We start from the raw sequence: 22,116 nt of genomic DNA, 5'->3' as shown, positions 1-22,116 counted from the left end.
ACTAATTGATCAGTACACTGAGAGGTGGTCAAAGTTTGAGGCTGTTGCTGAAAAATCATTTCATATATAAACTATATCGATTTTTTTTTTGTTTCTACCTTTATCTACTCGAGACTATTTTTACAGTATTTTCATCTTAACCCACTTAAAGGGGCTGGATACATACTGTTTACAGAGTACATTTATGGCTAATAGAATATTAAATGATTTTTCAGCAACAGCCTCGAACCTTGACTACCTCTCAGTGATAAATTACTGATCAATAATAAACTAAATATAACGACAATTGAAACATACATTAATAACGCATCAGTGTCGAGCCCCATTTTGCCATAAATCCATCCTTACTTTAAGTTCTTTCTTTGTTTTGTTCCTGTTCCATACGGATGATTCTGAGCAGGAGACAAGCATCGGGAAGGAAATGTAGTATGAAGGGCAAGGCATAATTTTTTTTTTAATTTCCTTCCTGGTAATTTTTGACATATAAAAGGAAGGGATTGTTTATTATTAACCAATCTACTATAACCTTGGTGGAATGGTCAAGTTTATCTTGGGACCGTCACGAAATAAAAGTCCCGTCCCAGGCAGAATTCAACCGGCAACGCTGCACTCATGAGGTTGATAAGGCGACGCCTCAGCTCCCTCGACTACAACGGGCCAATTATATTGTAACTGCTGTTTATATCCATTGTTTGTTAGAATTTTATGAAATATAATTCATTGGGTCAACTGTCTCATATTTTAGTGTTCTTCCTCCTTTTCCAAAAGCAGTGGAAATCGGAAAGCTCCAGACACCGCCAGCATGCACACCAGTACCTCCAGCTGTCTGTGTTATCACCCATTCCTTAGGTAGCCAGTTTCTAAGAGAGATGTAGGACCTGTCCTAACCAACACACGAGCTACGACGCAGCTTTGTCTCACCGCCTAGAAGACGGACCTCTATCGCAGCAGATGACTTCTAATATATGAGACCAATCCCACTTCTTTGCATCGATAACTGACTACTTTTTCTTGTTCAGAAATTAATATTGGACTCAAAAATATATATGTTTATTAATCAAATAAGCAGAAACTCTCTCGATATCAATCTCGCCTGATTTCTACGAACCAATCAACCTAATTAATGGTTCCCAGTTGTAAAAACCGTATCAAGCCCCTGACGCAGGACAGCAACTATCATGTAATGTGATTATAGGGAACACATGGTTAGTTTAACCCTAAGTAAACCGGGTACTTGATTAAATACTGTAACTTTACAACATGGAGCTAACTAAGAAAACATGATACTACTTTAAAAATACTTACGCTACACCAAAATTTACAATTTACGCTACAATAAAAATATAGGCAGGTTTAGATAAGAGACTGGATATTTTAGAAAGAGACGTATACTAAGATAGATAACTGTGCACAGGAGGGGCGATGGAGATAAAGGCGCTGCTGATGGCGTTGGGTGTGGTCCTCCAGTGGTCCAAGCTCCAGGTGGCCATCGCCCTCACCGTGATGCCGCTTCAACCCAACGTCTCCTGCTTCTACCCCATCGAGATGGACGAAGAGGTCTGCGCCTTCATTTCCTTCGGCTACCCGTTCTCCCTTGGCTTCTCCTTCGCTATCGGGAACTACGTGACTCTTCAGCTGACTCTACCGCCTCAGGTCAGTTTCTCCCTCAACTGCCTCCAGCCTCTGTTCCCACCGTCCATCTACTTTATAGCGCTGCCAACCTTGAGCCTCAGACTGCCGCCTCCTTCCTTCCCAATCGAGTTCACGCCTCCTGAGTGGTTCATATTTGATAAAGAGTGAACAATTTAATGGGCGCAGTTAATTTTTTCAGTGTTAAAATGGAGATTTTTGGTGTGTAATTAATATATACTTAGAAAAAAAAGAAAGAGTTTTATTTTATTTATGTTTTATTATCTTTTGCGACACTACCGGTAAGTAAAGTACAGAATTTAACGCCAGGTGTCGAAATTTTAGTTCTAGATTTAGTACTACAAGAACAGTTTCAGTAGCCATTTTTTTTTAGTTCTGAGGTTTATACAAACGGAACAACAGATTAAGATTTCTTGAAATGATTTAATCGCTAGTTTGACCTACATAGCGAGTTTTCTCTTCCTACACAAATCACAAAGCCGACTTTGTTTCCATGTATAAATGAAAACAGTACAAAGCACTTTATGGCTACAAAGAGAATTCTTGTGTTGTAAGATCAACCGAGATAAATCGAGACCCTCGAAGATTGAAAATGGATTAGAAAAGAGATTTACTAACTATTACTGTTTAACCTTCAAAGTTTTATAAAACTAGTTCTCTTTTTATTATATAAAAAATATATATAAATTTCTTAAAAAACATACTATATTTGCGACAAATTTTAATGATTATTGAACCTGGAATGATTGAACCTAGTACTCATAATATAGACACTACTAACAAAAAACGAAATAAAATATTTTATTTTTATTTAAAATTCTGGAATCCTTTTGTCTTAAATCTACTGAATCATGTCTTCGAGTAAACGTTTATATTTTGTCAATTCCTGTCGAACGGATTCCTAGGACTTCATATGAACAAAACAATATTGGAATAGGTCTTACTCAAAATTCTCTTACAGCACTGAAAAGACAAATACATCAGAAAACTAGTGTTCTGTATAAACACTTTGAACTTATAAATTAATCTAACACTCCCTTCTATGGCAGGGATAATTTTTTTGTTTCCTCTATCTGGACATTTCTAAAATATGAGGGATGAGGAGGAGGATTATCCCATAGATATTCAATCTATTTTAACCAGAGTGGGAAGGTTAAATTTTGACCCGCTCGGGAGTGTTTCTTGATGTAGAACAGGCTTTTGATCGAGTCTGGGACCCAGGACTGCTATAGAAGATCTGTAAATTTCTACCCCCTACATACTTCCTCATTATCCGTTCTTATCTCTCCGACAGATTATTTCAATTAAATCACAACAGCGCTTATCCATCACTATCCGACAGTCTGCTGGTGTACCTCAGGGTAGTATCCTTGGTCCTATCCTGTATACAGTTTTCACATCTGATATCCCAACCCATCCTAACACTATCCTCACCATGTATGATGACACAGGTCAATTGTCCGTGAACAATGATCCTTACATTGTATCCCAAACCCTCCAATCCCACATCACCACCCTTGAAGACTGGTGCCAAAACTGGAGGATTAAAATTAATTCCAATAAACCCTACCAAATCACATTTACCCTTCGTCGTAAACCCATGACCTCTTGCCCTACAGTATCCTTTAATAATACCCTAGTTATTCATGTCGAACAGATCCATTACTTAGGACAACATCTCGACAAACGTGGAATCCTCATACAAGACGAAAAGACAAGAAACTGCTCGTCGATTCCTACTATTACAACATTTACTAGACAAACGGTCCAAATTGCCAATCCATTACAAAATACTGATTTACATGACTATTATAAGGCCTATCTGGACATATGCAGTTGAGCTTTGGGGCTCCACTAAACCATCAAATTCCTCCCGAATCCAATCCTTACAGTCCAAAATCCTTAATGCTCCTTACTTTGTCACGAATTAAATCATTCATCAGGACCTCAATGTCCCCTATGTTGCCGATTTGGCCAGAACCATATACCATTCCTTTCATAATAAACTTCCCAACCACCGAAATCCACTTGTTTCTAACCTAGCTTCTCCTTTATTACCTAATAATCCTCCTAGGTGTCTGAAAAGAAGATGGCCTCGAAATCTTCTCCTCTAGAAATGTAATTGGAGTTCTATCAATGGGTAGATTCTCCACATGTTTGTATCATGTCACTATGTCACCTACAGAAAATTTCTTTGTTGTATATATTTTTTTACAGTTGTAAATAACAATAAATAGAATAATTCAATAATTATTTTTAAAAAAATGACTCTACGGGACCAGCGCTACAAAATGAAAGTCAATTCCCTTTAGTACAAGAGCCAGGAAGAAAAAAAGGCAGTTATTTCACCCCAATGTTTTATTACTTTAATGAGAGCTAGGTATAGTTACTAGTCAAAATTGATGAGTTTGCCAAGTATACGTAGGGGGAACAAAAATGGCGGCTGTTTCGAATCCTTAAAAAAACACTAATTATTCATTCGGAGCTCTATATCTTACAAAATTACTAACAACACTAGAAATCCAAGAGTACATTATTTAAAGAAGAGTAAATTTGCTGAAATATTAGCCTTAAAAGAGCTATTTACGTCTATTTATTAATAGTTCTCGAGACATAGCTTTTTAAATAGCAGCATTTCATAAACATGTTGTATGGAACGTACTGAAAGATCAGTAGTTAGTGAATTTATTTTGAAAAATCTATATCTCAAAAACATTTGATGTACAGATGTCTATTAGCACTTAAAGCTAGTTTAATGGACTATAAAGTAGTACATATCCTTTATCTTCGTAGGAGTAATAGTTCTCATGATATTTGCTAAAATAAATTGATTTCTAATCCGGACAAATTTTTATGTGTCGAATTTATATTCATATGCGAATATCATAAAAACCACTACCTGAATTCTTGTCATAAATTACTTTATAGTAAGTTAAATTTATTTTATTTTGAGTGCTGGTAGACATATGTACATCTTATGTACGTCTTACTTTTTACTACATTAAACTGGCTTTGATTTGAGTGCTAAAAGATATATATACATCACATAGTTCCTGAGAAATAGATTTCTCAAAATAAATTAATTAACTATTAATCAAGTTATTTCTCGAGAACTATTGGACGTAAATATAGCTCTATTAAGGCTAATATTTTAAAAAAAATTCCTATTTTTTAAATAATGTTCTTTTAGATTTTCTAGTGTTGTTGGTAGTTTTTAGGATATAATGCTTTGAATGAAAAATTAATGTTTTTAAGGTTTTCAAAGAAAATCAAAAATTGGGGTAAAGTAACTGCCTTTTTTTCTTCCCGGATCTTGTACTACTTAGAGCGCCCCGAGATTCTAGTGTCGAAAGATTCGAGGTTGCTAGTGTGACGGCTTAACCCCCTTGGCTACAACAGCCTTACTCTCATCTTTACTAATATAGCCATGGCTATTTCGACAAATAGACTTTGGTGGTACATTAAAACATCTAATACAATCTCATATCCAATATTCTGAAATTCTTCGTTATTTCTCAATCCTTATTTCAAAAACAAATCAATCCATACTAAACATAATGCCCATTTTTTTGCTAAATCTTGCTGATCTGGTTTGGAAATACCACTCAATAAATCGTCTTTCTCATCATAAAATCAATTCCTACTAAAATCCAAATTAGCCAACATTGCTTTTGCTATCGGTAATTTAAATTATTATTATTATTATTAAATTATTTATTAAGAGCCAACGTTTCGTCCAACTCTGCAGGGCTTCGTAAGGGCTAAAACGGATATAAACAAGTAAAATAATATAAGAAGGTAAGAGAATATATGTATAACATGAAATATGATTATGAGAAAATTTATGTAAAACGGTACGAAGTAAATTAAATGAAATAGTATTAAGATGTACAGTGAAAAATATAAATAAATAAGAATTACAAAAAGGTATTTGACAATTAATGAAAATGGAAATAATAACAAATAAAAAAAAAGATAAAAAAGAAATATAAGAAATTCAGTGCTCACTAAAAGTAAAACAATAAGAGAAATTACTTTTTTTCCTTAATATTGTTTTTTCTTCACCTTTTTCCATTCTTAATTCCTTTTTTTTTTGTTTTTGTAGTGAGTTCTGAATTTTTTATACTTTTACTCTACGCTTGTTGCCTGGCTAAGTTAGAGCGTCCTTCCACTTCTCTCTCCTACCAATCTTCCTCCAAGTCCCCTGCCGGACATGCCCTCCTCCACACAGTCCTTCCGCCGGGTTCGGGGTCTTCCTCTCCTCCGTCTTCCTGCTTGTTCCCACTGCAGAAGTCTCTTCGGTTACCTACGTTCTGGCATTCGCTGACTATGCCTATACCATTGCAGACTGCTCCTTCCAATCCTCTCCGGACATCCTTTGGTCACCCCTAGCCTGCTCCTAATATCCTCATTCCAGACTCTATCTCAGCGGGTAATCCTCAGGCATCTCCTCCAGAAATCTATCTCTGCCGCTTATAGTTTAGAGTCCTAGGTTAAGTTCCAGGTTTCTGCGGCGTAGCAAATTGAGGGCTCAACAACATTTCTACAAATTCGTCTTTTGTTGTCCATTGAGATGACCGTATTGTGGAGGACTGGGTGCAACATTCTAGTCAACCTTCTTGCCAGACCAGCTCTCCTCCTTACCTCTGTTTCCGACTCTCCGTTCCCATATATTGTCAACCCCAGGTATTTGAAGGAGTCTAAACTTACATAAACCACCATTAATCTGAAAGTCCGCGGCCTCTTTGCAGTTTACTGGCAGGTATTCGGTCTTATCAAAAATCACAGGCTGTATTATTTTTTCAGGGCCTTCAGTGCTTCTTTCAGGCCATCTCTGTTATATGTGATCACTGCTTGGTCGTCGGCAAACAAAAGGTAGAACAGCATATGTCCGTTGTGAATGTTTTATATTATCTTTTTTATCTACTTTTTTATTTGTTATTATTTCCGTTTTCATTATTTTTCTAATTCCTTTTTGTAATTCTGCCTACGTCACGTCCTACTTTGTAGAGCTTCATCAGGGCTTAATAAACAACTGAAAATATTTTGACATAAGATAAATACTTTTTTTTTTTGTAATATCTCTATTGAAATTTATAATCATATATTATATAATACATTCTGTAAATTTGATCTTAGTTAAAATGGAGTGTTACAGGCGTGTAGAGCAACTACCCATTGGTAGCACTCTAATAAGATAAATACAAAATGTAAATTAATGCAGCATATAAATTATATAAATATATGTGAAAACAACATGATACACAAATGAAGGAAAAGAGTAAATAAAATAGTATAGATATAAAATATACAATGATAAGAATATCATTTTTTTTTCGCAAACTATTTGGTAAAAATGATGATGGTGACAGTAGAAGCGTGGTAACGCGCCTGTCTGCAAACCCAAAGGTTGCGAGTCCGAGTCTCCGGCCCTATCCGGGATTTTTTTGAAGCATATAATTATACAATATTCACTCACAGCCTCCTCCGGGGAATTTGAGAGGCCCGTTAGCCAATAGATGATACTCACAAAAATAGACGAAACCACCCCATGAAAACCACGTCATGAAACACGCCTTGGATCTCCACGGTCTGCCGCGCCAATAATAATAAGAATAACAATAATTAGTTTTAAATGAACAGTGGACATAATAACACGCAAAACAGAACAGCATAAATGAGAAAACAAAATCTGACAACAACTAGAAATTTAACAAGTATATACTTCTCTAATTTGCGTATTATTACGTCTACTGTCCATTTTAAACTAATAGTTTGTGAAAAAAAAATATTTTTATCATTGTCTATTTTATATCTATACTATTTTATTTACTTTTTTCCTTCATTTGTATATTATGTTGTTTTCACTTGTATTTATATAATTTTAACCCTACCATAATTTACCTTAATACCTTTTGTATTTATCCAAATATTTTTATTTGTTTTTTTGTATCTATCTAGCCCTGACGAAGTTCTAATAAACGTCGGAAAATTAATAGTTGTTAACTGTTTTTGTTTTCTTGTGACCTCATCCCTGACCATCTTCTTCATCATTTAGTAATAACGTGTAGAGCAGTACTAAAAGAAAAAATAACATTTACTCAAACTCTACAACTTTATAAAATTTGCTAAAATTGAATCGGCGTGAATGGATTGATGATTGATTTAATTTCATCACTCATTTAAGAATTATATACATGTATCTTTTTTTTACATATATATAAACTAGATTACCGTTTTGAAGGAAATAGAGTTCGACTAGTAGATATTGCTTTGGACAGGTTGCTATTGAAGGGTAACGGTCTTCCACCTGTTGCCAAAGGAACACGCTATTTCCTGTAATTCAGTCAATCAGTGGCACCGGGATAAGGGAACTTGTATTCCAGGGGGAAACACAATTATCTCCCTAACATTGCACTCTCCTTTTCGACGTGCCGTCATAATATAATATTTCTGGCTGTTATTTTGGAGAAAACTTGTATTAGAGTGACTAATATTAACGTATCAACTATCCTTTCTAATTTAAGTTTCATAATTCACATTTCCATAACTGTTTTTAAACTGAACGAAATTTTTTTTTTTTCGTATAAAAATTCTAACTATTTATATTATACTAGCAAACTCGACATTTCTTCGCAGTTGCTAAATTTAGGGATATAGATAGATTATTTAAGTACAATTGAAAGTTTGATATAAATTATAATATTTAGTTATTTACAAATTTTAATTAATTGATTAGTATATATATTTTGTTTATAGCGGTTAATAACATTACAACGGTCATATTTTCCACTCAAGTTGAGTGTTTGCGACTTTAGCGCACTTGCTCAGCCTCCACTGGCTCACTACCAGTGATGCGGCGAGAGGGATGCGCTGGGATCTTTTGAGCTCTGCTTTACCCCTCACACGTGGGGGATAGAGCAGACTCAGGAGTCAGAGGATCGGTCGATTGTGTAAATATTGTATATAAGAGTTTAAATGAGACTAGAGAATATATATTTTTTTCTCATACTTATTCGTTTGATTATGTTCATTTTCTTCATTCTTATATTTTAAGAGAGATTTTATTTATTTGTATGCACTTTTTTTTTATTCTTTTTATTTTTTATCTTTTTTTTCTATATCTTTCATTTATTTATTCATAGTTGTAGGTTGTAGTATCTCTCAATTAAATAAAGTTTTTAAAAAAAAATAATAACATTATAGAATAAAATATATAGTAAAAAAATGAAAACTAATCTACACAAAACGTGAGAGTGATTTATAGCTCTATAAATTATACAAAAGGGCAAGAACCAGATCTAATTAAACAAATTAGAACCGGAGATATAAAAGAAACGTTTAAATTTTTTTTTTTTTAATTTGAAACGAATAATTCACCCTTGAATCGGCATTAAATCTAAATAGAGGTCATATAAGTAAAAAGAGAAAACATTCAGGGCCCTGTTTCATAATGAAAGCTAATAGTATTAGTTCATAGTACAAGTGTAGAAACTAGTGTGATAATAATACTAATACTTATTTTTTTCACAATAGGGATGACTATTAGTGATATTACAGAAATTAAAAAATACTAAAGTACGAGTTACTATTGTACAAGTCAGTGTACTTGTATTAAGTTAAATGTACAAGGCTGATAGTATTAGTTTGTACTTTATTATGAAACAGGGCCCAGGTGTATTAACATACGAATTGGATAAACAGTAAAGACGTTAGAAACGATTATATGAACAAAGGACACCAGAAGGAGAGAATAATCCTAGAAATAAATTCAGTTCAAAACTTTCTGAATAATTTATGAAAAATGCTATTTAAAGGTTTCCCATGACGGTTCGCTTTCTCGTAAAATATTTTGTTTACCTACTTCTCCTCGTTATGTTATTTTAATTTTTAGTGAATAAAAAATCATTTAATAACCATTAATATTTTTTTTCGAATTCTTGTGAAAATGTATCCTTTTTAAGCTATGCACCAAAAATTGCTTAATTTTGGTAATATCTTATTTTTTTTTTAACGAAAAATTTGGAATAGCTTATAACCTTCCCGGGAAAATCCAAAATATTTCTGAAAAATGGTAGCGCATTAAATACGAACTAACAAATATTGATTTTCCTAGATGAATGTGCTTTGATGATGTATTTACTACAGAATCTTAGTTGAACCAGTTGTTATATGTATTGATAAAGGTATATCTGTTGTTAAATATGGTTTAATATCGCATTTTTCAGTTAGCATGTCATAAAAATTGAAATTATATTACTAAAAATAACAATGGTAGTAAACAATAATTATGTATTTGTTACCGAGAATTTTTTTTTTTTAGGATTCAATGAAAACAATAATCTCACGTAAAGACCTTAATGTGCTGTATGTAACCGAACTAGCCATCATCCCTTCTATTTCAAACTCTCTAACCACCCAAACCCACTAATTTCCAACTTTGTATCCTTTTCCATTCCTGACGATCCTCTGAGACACCTGAAAAGAAGATGGCTTCGAGACCTTCTAGTATAGAAATATGATTAGAGTGCTACCAATGGGTAGTTTCTCTACACGCCTGTATCACTCCATTATAACTGAGGGGAAATTTACTAAATTTATTATAATGTACAGTTGTAAATAGCAATAAATAAGTAAATAAAAACAATTCCTGACTAGGTGTTAAATAAAGATCAAAGATGCTACATTTATATATGTCTTATATATACGCCTCGGAGTTTATAGAATGAATAATTCCATAAAATTCCTTTTTTGTATTTTCAGTATTATTACTATACAATACATTGATGAATGCAATGTATACAATTTATCATTTATCCTAATAGCATTGAATAAATGATAAATAATTAAATGGGCAAAATCTAAATTTTCGTATTTATCTCCACTATTAATGATTTATTATTTAAATATAACAAATGTTTTATTTCATTATTTATGAAGATTGTTGAAGTTGGAGTCATTTAGCCGCATATGTATGACAATATAATTTAATTTCATTAAACAGCAATTCTCATTTTCGTTTGATTTAGAATAAAATATATGGTTTTGTAACATTGTTTGGTTAAATATGATTCCAATTCATTAAAAATACATAAAATCCAGTTGAATATCGATATTTATTTGAGGAACGACAACTACGGATTACAAATTTCTAACCTGTAAATAAAAAGATCTTAAAATCTTATTTTTTCCTCATCGAAATTTCTTTACCATAAGTGGTAATTTATTTCATTAAAACTTGCAGAGATACTTTCTCATACTTAAATTATATTTATCTCTTCAGATATTTCAGCTCTTGTTTTCTTCTACAAAAAAGTTTTTGATGTTTTGTTTTTTTCAATATTTTCCTTATAGCCGTTTCCTCATCATCATAAAATACAATAGAGAGAAAATCTTTCTCTTCTAAAAGGTAAACTTTTGCTCCTAACATGTATACCAGGGTTTCCTTATTTCATATTTCTTATATGTTTTCCTCAATCATAATTTCCTTATCTTCGTAGGATAAAACGGAGAAAAAATGTTGAATAAGTGGTCATAACTGTATCATTTTAATAATCATAGATGGGTTGTCTCAGTGAGTAAGGTTCTGCATTTCTAACTCACAGGCTCGAATTGTAATCCTGCTATGGTTGATAATTTTTTTATTATGTCATGTTAGGTGTTCATAGTTTGGGGCACACTCAGCCTCTGTAATTAGTGTTGTAGGTAACGTAGACGGTTGTGTTTGAATGTGGAATGTATTATGTGTCTATGCTTACTAGATCTCAGGTGGCATATCTAATCGAACATTTACTTAAAAGAAATGCCATTGGTTATGAATTAATAAATAACAAATTTCTATAACCAATAAAGATCCAGTTGTAATATTACATTAAGAACGCCTAGTCCGGTCATAAAGAAAATAGTCAAGGAGGGAGTACCCCAAGGTTCAATACTGGTTCTTTTGCTATATTTGTATTTGGTCAAGACATACCTGTTAACAATTAAACATGGAGTGCTACTTAAGCTGACAATGTTTCTCCTGTCCGACATTGTTTAGTAGTACCGTTTACTCCAGTGGTACCGAGACCACCCCCAGTAAGCTATATTTCCTCGTTAGTAGTAACCTCAAGGTACTACTACAAGGTCAAGAGAAAAATCGAAAGTTTTTCCACAGGGTTCGGTCCTAGGAGGCAGTTGAAGCTATCATTTGACGAGATACTGGAGGAGCTAGAGAACAGAGGGTTCCTAAACACGGCCTACGTCCACGACCTGGCATTCGTCGTTGCCAAGAACGGAAGAGCCAGACTGAAGACAGAAGCAGTGGTGGACCGGTCTGATTGAGGAGTGGTACGTAAATAGAAGTTGTGTGTGGAGGTGGCCAAACATCAGACCATACTCCTAAGAGGCTCCACGGATAAGGCCCATCCATCAATCCAAGGAAAAAGGGTTAGACCAGGTAGAAACGTACCTCGGTGTGAGAAAAAGAAAGAAGACGATTTCATGCCACTCTTCACCTGGTGTATTTATAGGATAGGGAAATTCTGTTACTCAATACCATGTAACGATGACCATTTAAAAAATTTTGATTGGGATATTTTGAAGTATGCATCCCTTACCTTAATCCGGGACCTCACCCAGGCACAGGAGAGTAGACTGGCCACCTTACAGAGATTAGGTCTGCTAGGGGACACAAAAACTTACAGGACGGTGTTACATGATGCGGTTCAGGTGATGTTCAGAGTGCCCCTATACCTCATCCTTCAGGATGATGTCCTTATATTTAAAGTGAAGAGACAGGGGCTGAAAGCGCTACCGGAGGAATTCCAGGTGAAGATTTGGGACTCCAAACTTGTGGAAGAAGTTCTTGCGGGATGATTTGATAGAGAAGTGGAATGAACGGTGGGCAGCAAAACCAGAAGGGCTTTTTTGGGTTTCTCCTTAGAGTAAGTTCTTCTCTACTCTCCATTCAAGATTGAAGGCTAAGTGGGTTCTCTCAGACTATTGGGTCTCACAGACCCTGATAGGACTAATACAAGGCCTTATAAATGAGTAAGGTGCTCAACCGAGCGTGTCAAAAAGATGTTCGTGAAAATTAAAGGGAATCGTCCAAACGAAAATCGTATAATAAAAGAATATAAAAGTCAAATGTTGATTTTTCGGCGCAATAGCTCATTACTGCCTTACCCCATCACAAATGACGAGAAAAAAATATATAACGTTTCTTACAAAACATTAGGATAATTCAGAGGCCTCATTAATTTTATATAAATGCTCTTCAGTTTGCATTGAAGACATCCAAAGTCGTCAGACGGAGGCGCAAGCTTTTTTGGACAGTTTCACAGAATAACGGTATTCATGACAAGAATAAAACCTCAGAAACCAATTACGACTACCACCTTATGCCCTACATACCTGAAAGAAATGTTATAAATAAGTGATGCCATCATATTATTTTAAATTCCAACCGAATTATTTCCAATTTTGTAATAGAATGTTCTGTATTTTTTTATTATATATTCTTGTTTGACTATTATTATGTAAAATTAATTATTATTCATAATAATAGTGAAACAAGAATTAATTTATTTTAATTAATGAAATGTTGCTGAGAGGTCATTTAAAAATGTATAAATACAATTTTGAATGGAATAATGGTCCGGGTGCGGTCAAAAAGAACTCAAATAGTAGGTAATTATACTATTTTATTGAGCCAACGTTTCGCCCCACGTTGCAGGGCTTCGTCAGGGCTAAAAAAGATACAAACACTATAGTTACAAAAAGGAAAAAAAAAAATAAAAAACATAAGTGTAAAATAACAGGGGTATAAAATGTAAAAAAGTAAGATATAATAAGAAAAAATTATTATTAAATTATCAGAACACGCATTAAACCTGAACCATACTTTTAATTTCAACAATCCTTCCATTCTTGCCACTGTCCCCAACCACACCAAACGTCTCATCTCAGAGTCCATTTACATAAATTTGACTGAGAATTCCGTCAATCATAAAGTTGATAAAGACTGCATCTCCCTTACATATCGACACATTTTGAACATAATAAAATCCTCATAATAATTTTTTTTTTCACTTTTTTCTGCATTTCAGAAGCCCATTTTCTTGTCATATCTTTTTTCTTGTTTTTCTAAATTCTCACATTTTTAATTTTTTATTTATTTATTTTATTATTATTATTTTTTAATTATTTTTTTAATATTTGTTTTTGTTATTTTTTTTTATATATTCACTATCCTTCCTGTTTCATTTATATTCATGTATCTATCTTTTAATTTACATGTGTTATCTTCTTAAGTGTACATATATTAATTACTTTATTATTAATTTTCTATTATATTTTACACTTTTATGTATCCCCGCTCATTTGGTATATTTTGTTTCTTAATTAATTACACACATTGTATCCCATTATTTTATACTTTACTTTTCCTTTGTTCTTCTATTTTTTTTTTAATATTTCTTTTTCCCCTATTATGTATATTACCATTTATTGTTCACCTAATTTAAATACTTTTTTACTATGTTTACATTACAATTATTTTCGTTATTGTGGCATAAGTGCCGTCCCCACTCCTCCCAATACCAACTGTCACTTTGTTTTTGACTACTGTCAAAACAGGTATACATTCTGTCTCATTTGATTTGTGTTTTTTTTTTCTTTTTTCATCTCTTTATTTGTACTTTCTTTAATATTTCTTCTCTTATCTATCTGTTACTATTACCCTTTTCATTTACTATTTACAACCTTTAATTTTTCTTATTATAGCTTACTTTTTTACATTTTATACCCCTGTTATTTTACACTTATGTTTTTTTTTTTCCTTTTTGTAACTATAGTGTTTGTATCTTTTTTAGCCCTGAGGAAGCCCTGCAAGGTGGGGCGAAACGTTGGCTCAATAAAATAGTATAATTATCTACTATTTGAGTTTTTTTTTTTTTACCGCACCCGGACCATTATTCCATTCATCTATACACACGGTTAATCAATAATCTTCCAGCAAATACAATTTTGTTTTTAAAACCAAACTTAATAACTGAGCACAGCAGCTTTTAATTTTAATACAATCTTCTAATAGGATGTATGAGAACTATTAGAGAGTAAAGTTATATGCATATATTATTTGTTTTCATAATCTTTTGCAACTTAGTAAATAAAGTCTCTCTTGCATTTATTATCATCTAAGAAGGTAGATGGAAGATTTTCGTTCAGATAATTGATGCTTATTCGGTTAGATTTTTTTTTCTATTTTTTGTCAACAAGAGTTCGAGCAGCGTTGTACATTATGAAGTTTATTTGAAATTATGGTTTCTGATAAAAACAAAGCCGTAAGGTAACAAAAAATATGAATCTATTTACAGGATACTTCGAGAAGTTCCAGGGTCGTGCATTGCCTTATATGAATCATAAACTTATAAGAAGTTAGTATTTCACGTTTATTTCGAAATAATCATTATTCCTTGCGTTTTTTCTATTTAAAATAGAAGAAAATAAAGTATTTAAAACTTTAATGCATTAGCTCTAACGTTTAGATATGTCAATAATAAATAACAAAATAACTATTTATACACAAATTATTAAACAATAAGATACATATATATTTCCAGAAACATTTGTAACCTTCGAAAAATATTTGTCTATTTTTCTGTATTATTAAAAATGCTAGATGGCTAATTAATTTAATCAAAATTTAAGGAACTTCAGAGAAAGCCTTTTGAAAATTCGGCATTTCACCTCATCGATTTTTAACGTAATCATTGCTTCCAAAATCCCAGGAATCCGCCTGCCCTAAATATGTTATTAAAGTCAACTTAGAATTTTTGAGCTTAGGCCACATACACAGAGAATTTTGCGAATGATAATTTGAACTTATACAAAACTTGTATTTCTGTCGAAAACTCGAGCTCAGAATTTTAAAGGATTTCACCGAACTTACTTACTGTATATTACATTTATTGGCGAATGAAAACCTTTTTTGTAAAAAAAACAAAAAAAAACGAAGATTTTATTGACAATCAAAAACACATTTAAAGATTGAACTTAACAGTTTAACTGTTATGTTTGACATACTGTCCTGTTTTGTTTAAGTTATTTTAATGATAAATATAATTGATTCCTTGATATATTTTCTAGATAGAAAAAGCCAGATTCTTTGAATTTAATAATTACCTGGAAAAAACTGGTATAATTAAGTGCTATTTGAAAACCATGCAGTTGGTGATCGAAGAGAATATAGATGATGAGGAGGCCGCTTTTGGGTAGGTTAATTGTGATAATAATTAAATACTACAATTAAGATTTGATATAATGAATTATAATAAACTTGTTTCACCTAAACCTAATAGTCAGGATCTAAGTACTACCACGCGACTCATACCACCAACCCATTGAAGAGTCTATATAAGTTGTTAGTAAAGAAAAAGTGATAAAATACGGATAAAGTTAGTGTAATAATATTCTGTGAATAGGTAAACAAGACTGCCTTTACTGCTTTTAGTACATCTATTTATACTTTGCGATCAGCTGGAATGTATATATTGTACGTCTCGACAAATATAATTAAAATTTTTAACTGTTAAATAACAGAGAAATTGAAAATAGAACGATTCCAAGTGAATATTGTGAAAAGTAAAAGAAAAAAAATTGATGATATTAATAGTAGATAAATTCTTTGATGACAAAAGAAAATTTATATTTATATATGTGAAAAGTTAAATTTATTTCTTTAGTTTAAATTTAGAATTATTTATGATTTATGAAGTAGAAATATAGGATTATTACACGTTTCGAATGTCATATTAATTATGTTGATAAATAGCATTTGTTTAGTTTTTGTATTTGAAATGAATGTTTTTAGTTTTTGAACTATTTTTGATCATTGAGATACAGAAAGTCACAATTAAAAAGGAAAAAAATACTTTAGTTTGTTTCATTTTTGAAAGAAGATATCAAGTCAGTCAACTTCTTGTACAACCGTTGGTCTAGTTACATTACTCCCTTACAAAGTCCTGTAACCCTAACCGTTCATGAGTTGTAGTGGTAGGGTATTTTTATTTAGTTTTTCAAATAAATAAGTTCACGAATAACTAAAAAGAGTTTATTCCTTATAAAAATTTAGAATTTGATTTCAATTCGTGTAAGTACTACTTGTTTTCAGGATGTTGCTCAAAGCATGCGGTGGAGGTGGAGAAACCAACACCGAAGACACGACGAACACTATAGCAGAAATTGATGCTTGTAAAGGAAGATTAGATGGTGCGAAACAGGAATTGAAAGAAGCAATGCTCAAGTTCATGGATGCAATTGAAAGAACGACCTCTGACGACATATTTATAGTAAGTTGTTCATAGTTTCTTATAATATGAAATATATAGTAAGAGGATGTATCAAGATCATGAAAAATTTCGGATTGAGTTTTTAATGAAAACTTAGGTTTTGAAGTCTCCTGATTCAAAAATAGCTAGTTTTGCAATGTAGCCCTATGTATGTGAATAGTCTAGCTAAAAAAAGTTGAACGATATTATATATTTTGGGCACGTGTATGCCTGAAATGTTAACTTTTTCGCTAAAATCGACCTGGTGGAATCACCGGAATTTAAAAAAACCTCCTCCCTGCGATTGGAACGGTTTGATGTGGTCCATAGTTAAATGGTTTTTTAATAATTTTTAATTTGCTTAGCGGGCTTTTATTCCACATGGCTTGCCAATTAGATGATATTTCATTCTTCATCGGAAGACTTATTTCTTGGGGTGTCAGAATGGCCGCACCCTGACCTGGAAGAGCAAGTGCTATGATGTAAATTGTTTATTTATTTTAAATATAAATTTGTCTTTTGTTATATCATGTAGGACATTTTCCCTTATGCTTACGGGTGGTTGACTTCTTACATAATTTTATGATTAGTTGAATTTCAAAACTTTTCTTCTTCATCTTAAATTTTTTTTTATATAATCATACACGTTTATATTATTAATATAAAATTTTATCTTTTTTTTTTCTTTTCATGAGATATTTCAATCATAATCTTAAATTTGAGATTAAAACAAGATACATTCTGTATTTATACTAATTATGCAATTTATTTATACTATATTTATACTAAATCGCTTATCTAAAAAGCGGGCTTATCGAAAAAAGATTTTTACAAGTTCACAAGTAAAAAAATATGTATGACTGGGAATCAAGAACTACCAAGGATGAGAGAACTGGCCTTTGACAGGATAACCATTCAATTAATGGATACTTACCTTTTACTATCAAGTGACAGTTATGTATGGAAAGGGAAGATATCCGATTAATGATCTGAGCAATATCTCGCTACTGCTGACACATTGAGTTTGTGGAATATAACGGAAAATCTTGCCTTTCACTTTTGCGAGGAAGGTCCTGGAATCGTCCTTTGTAACGTAGAAGTACCGTGCTTCCAAGACCCAGGGTTAGTAGAAGTGTTTGAGGCGTATACCCTCCATTAGACGGACTTCTTTGATTTTATAAGAAAAAATCAAGAGGTTGGTGTAAGAGGAAGAAGACACCATTTTGTTACTTCGTGGTCTACAAAAAAGACCAGTTGACTAGCTTTTTGGGACTTACTTAACCTACAGCAGTTCTTGTATGCGATCCTTGATTTAACTAACTTCCTTCAGGTCTTTGAATAAAATTAGTGCCTGTCATTGTTCGCATATAACTTCTATCTCGTGAGTAATAAGCTGTAATATTTATCTCGATTAAATCTTTAATTGTCTGCTTTGAGATAAATTTTTAATTCATTAGGGTGAGTTATAACTTTCTTTTCTATTCGCTATCATCATAATATAGATTTTGGTTCAAAATATTCTGTAAAAGCAGCCTTATAAAACAAACAAGGTGTAGATGCTCAATGTCCTATATAGGTTAAATTTTAGCTACCTAATATTGAATTAAAATGGAATGGTAAAGTTGTTGTGTTCGCTTACGAACGAATCAATAAAAAGATAATAATAGCTGAACAGTCAGTTGAACGCCCTAGGGTTGGACTGAAACAACAAAGATAGATATGAGTTAGTGAGGAACCCCTCTATACGGTAAGTTCAAATGACAATCATCATTCAAAAGCCAGACTGTAGTGAATCATGAATATTATTGTATTATCAGTCAGACTAATGTTTACTTGTATATGAGTACAGACCGGATTTATGTGCAGTAAAAAACCTAAGAATGTAAAGTAAAGAATGCCCGGTATAGTAATATTAATCAAAGACGTTTGATGATCTAAAAAATTAGAAAAAAACATAGTATTTACTCCCCTATATATGTGATACCCAACGATATTTAGTGCAATGTCGTATTTAATTCGTAGTTAACAGATTGCTAGTTTGACCTTTATTAAAGGATATAAACGAATCACTTTCTCAATACCCTCTCCACTTCAAATTAATAATTGATTTAAGAAATTTTGCCAGTAATTCGTCAGTATTACTACTGCACGATCAATCTGAAAGTCCATCTTTGTCCTAATATTCTTGGGATAGTATTAACCAGTGGCTTCGAGTAACTATAAAAAATCTCTCAAGCATAAGCTTGTTATAGAGAAGGTTCAGATCCTTCCTTCTGACTTTGTTATGACAAGTGGAGTTAATTTTTTTTTAAAAATATTATATTACCTAAGTATATTTTTTTAAAACATAAATTCAATTGGTTCGATTAATCCTAATATTCCTTAACATTTTTAATCAAACTTTTCTACATTGACTTATAACTCGTTAGTTTGTTAGTTCATTATGCATACGGATACACTGAGAGTTCACAATTGAGAAACTTAGCTGAAGAACAACCTTTGTAAAATTATTGGGTAATTTAAGTGGGAATTTAGTGTGGAAGAATATTTTCAAATACTGCTTTCTAAGTAATAGCATATTTTTTCTAAAACTTTAAACAAAAGCGGTTTTAAGAAGTTGAAAAATTTAATTTCAGCCTTTATAATAAGAAAATAAAATTATTTAATATTAATGTTTTTGGTTTTTAATCATTAGTCGTTGGTTTTTTATGTATACTTGCTTAGATGTAGAGAGTGTTTGGTGAGTTTAATTTGATTCAAACAAGGTTAAGCAGGCTGTATAAGTATAATTATTATAAATATGATTTCCATAATGTTGATGTTTATACACATTTTGGGTTTTACTGCACGATTTTACAAATTTCGCGTTTTTTACTTAACTTTTTTAGATGTTTAATGCACAATAAAAATTTTATTTCCTTAATAATTGGAAAATTCTTTGACAAAATGTATTGTATGAATATTCACAAAAGTTGATTGAAAAAAATTGTGCAGTGTGTTCTTCCGTTTTATCAGTGTGATGTATGAATGTTTCATGTCACAATTATCAATTAATATTTTTTTTAAATTTCACCTGGCCTTTAGATGAGCCTTTCAGTTAAAAAGACTTGAAATTGACCTTCAAAAAAGTATTATTTATATTTACCTGACTACAGTTAAGAAAAATAGTGTTACGTAATTAGTGGTGTCAAATGACCACTGGTTTATAGGTTTGTAACACTTTTTACGCAACAAGAAAATTAAATATATACACTAAATAACAATATATCTATAGAATAATGTATTAATTTTTAAAGTATTATAATAATATTATATTTTTTTGTTATGAGGTGGCAAAGTTTGGAGAAAAAAAATTTGTACTGAACCCACGAAGGGTCAGGGACTCGGTAGGTTGTTAGAGAGTGCTGTTTCTTGAACAACGGTATAACAAGGAGGTTATTTGCTCATGGTTACTCTAAATAGCCAGATTTCCCCCCACTTAATATGCATCACCCACTTTATCGGTATCACAGCTGAAGCGACGATAAATAACTTATTTATTTTTTTACTTCTTGCAGGAAACAGAATTGAGTAGTAAGAGAAAAAAACCATACCATCGTGCCGCCTGCCTCCTGAAACAGTTCGGGTGCGCAACGAAGGTGAAGCACATCAAGCGACTTCGGGAGGAGATGGGGGTCGCACCGACACCCGTTACTTCGGCGCAGTTGAGGTACCAACGCCGGCTCAAGTACCTTACCGAATCGGAGCTCAGCTTCATCAAAAGCCATGGTAAGCGTCCTGTTACGTCCCCGGAACCCGAGGAAGAGTACCTGATGCCTGAAGAACTGCCTATAATTGAAGAAGAAGTTGGTTTGGAGAACACAGAAGAACTGTTTTCTGAAAACGAAGCTTCTGCTATAACCGAAAATGAAAAATAATATAACTTTTGAATCTCTGCTCCTATTATATTAAAATAATAATATATAATATAATACAATATTCCTAATACACCTTCGGAACCTACCTTCAACTTATGCCAAATCTATTCACAAATGATTTAAAGGGAAAAAAAGTTAAATAATTATTTTGTCCACAGCCCACCTCTTTTTGATATATTTTTCTGAACAATTATAATTTCTTTTTACTTATACTCCAATTACTGCATAAATGAATTTTAAGGTGTATAAAGATTGACTAATTTTCGGGAATGTCCAATAAATATTGTAGGTGCAAATTTGGGTTCAACTTTGCAAACTAAATCTCAGAGCAACAATTAAACCAGTCTTATTTGTCGATATTGAGATATGACAGATTTTGAATAATGTGATTTTTTATTGATTTTTTTTATTGATTTATTTAATGTAATTTACAACTGTAAAAAATAATACAATAAGTAAATATGTTGTATGTTTCATATACACTTGAAAATCATGGGAAGGAACCACCCATAGGTGGTACTTCAAACATTAATTTAAATTAGAAGGTCCCGTAGCCATCTTCCAGACACCTTGGAGGATTATCAGGAATTGTTAAGGATGAGAGATCAAGAATTAATGGGTTAGGATAGTTAAGGAGTTTGGAATGAAAAGACGCATATCTGTTTTGGGCCAAATCTGCAACGAATGGGATGTTAAGGTTTTGTGATTGAGTTTATTTGTAACGTAATAAGGAGCATCAAGGATTCTACTTAGGATTTTGGATTGCAAGGATTGGATGCGGGATGAATTTAATGGTTTGGTGGAGCCCAAGAGATCAATTCCATATGTCCAAATTGGTCTGATTATCGTAGTATATACTAATTTTTTGTAGTGAATTGAAAGTTTAGAACGTTTGTCAATAAGTGTTGTAGCAATCAAAATTTATGAGTAGTTTCTTGTCGTTTCAGTCTTGTGTGTGGATTCCAAGTAAGTCTCTTGTCAAGATGGAGTCCTAAGTATTGAATCTGTCCAGGAGAGGAGGGTAGAGGTTTACGACGGAGAGTAAAGGTGATCTGATGGGATTTGTCAGGATTTATTTTGATTCTCCAGTTTTGACACCATTCTGCAATAGATGTTATGTGTGTCTGTAGTGTTTGTGATGCATAAGTTGGGTCGTTGTTTACAGACAGTATACATGTGTCATCAGCGTATGTTGTTAGGACTGTGTTAGGGTGGGTTGGGATGTCAGCTGTATAAAC

At 32.5% G+C, this 22,116-nt stretch overlaps 1 protein-coding gene across 2 annotated transcripts in view; it reads left to right on the top strand.

The window, feature by feature from the left end:
* The window catches only part of LOC106682492 (uncharacterized), a 40,916-nt gene extending 20,019 nt beyond the window's left edge, over nucleotides 1-20,897 (top strand). Inside the window, exons 2-4 of one of the 2 annotated variants that reach the window (XM_014423378.2) lie at nucleotides 15,781-15,905; nucleotides 16,805-16,982; nucleotides 20,519-20,897. In XM_014423378.2, the coding sequence (XP_014278864.1) occupies nucleotides 15,781-15,905; nucleotides 16,805-16,982; nucleotides 20,519-20,878 (663 nt within the window). In that variant the 3' untranslated portion in view covers nucleotides 20,879-20,897. The remainder of the gene's footprint in view (nucleotides 1-15,780; nucleotides 15,906-16,804; nucleotides 16,983-20,518) is intronic. The other variant, XM_067047494.1, reaches the window with a different exon arrangement.
* Nucleotides 20,898-22,116: the final 1,219 nt, after the last annotated feature.

Source organism: Halyomorpha halys, unplaced genomic scaffold (genome assembly GCF_000696795.3).
Source record: "Halyomorpha halys isolate HHAL.00 unplaced genomic scaffold, Hhal_1.1 Scaffold418.1, whole genome shotgun sequence".
Classification (NCBI taxonomy): Eukaryota; Metazoa; Arthropoda; class Insecta; order Hemiptera; family Pentatomidae; genus Halyomorpha; species Halyomorpha halys.
The sequence above is the reverse complement of the archived record's forward strand: the minus strand, read 5'-3'. Positions and strand labels throughout refer to the sequence as shown.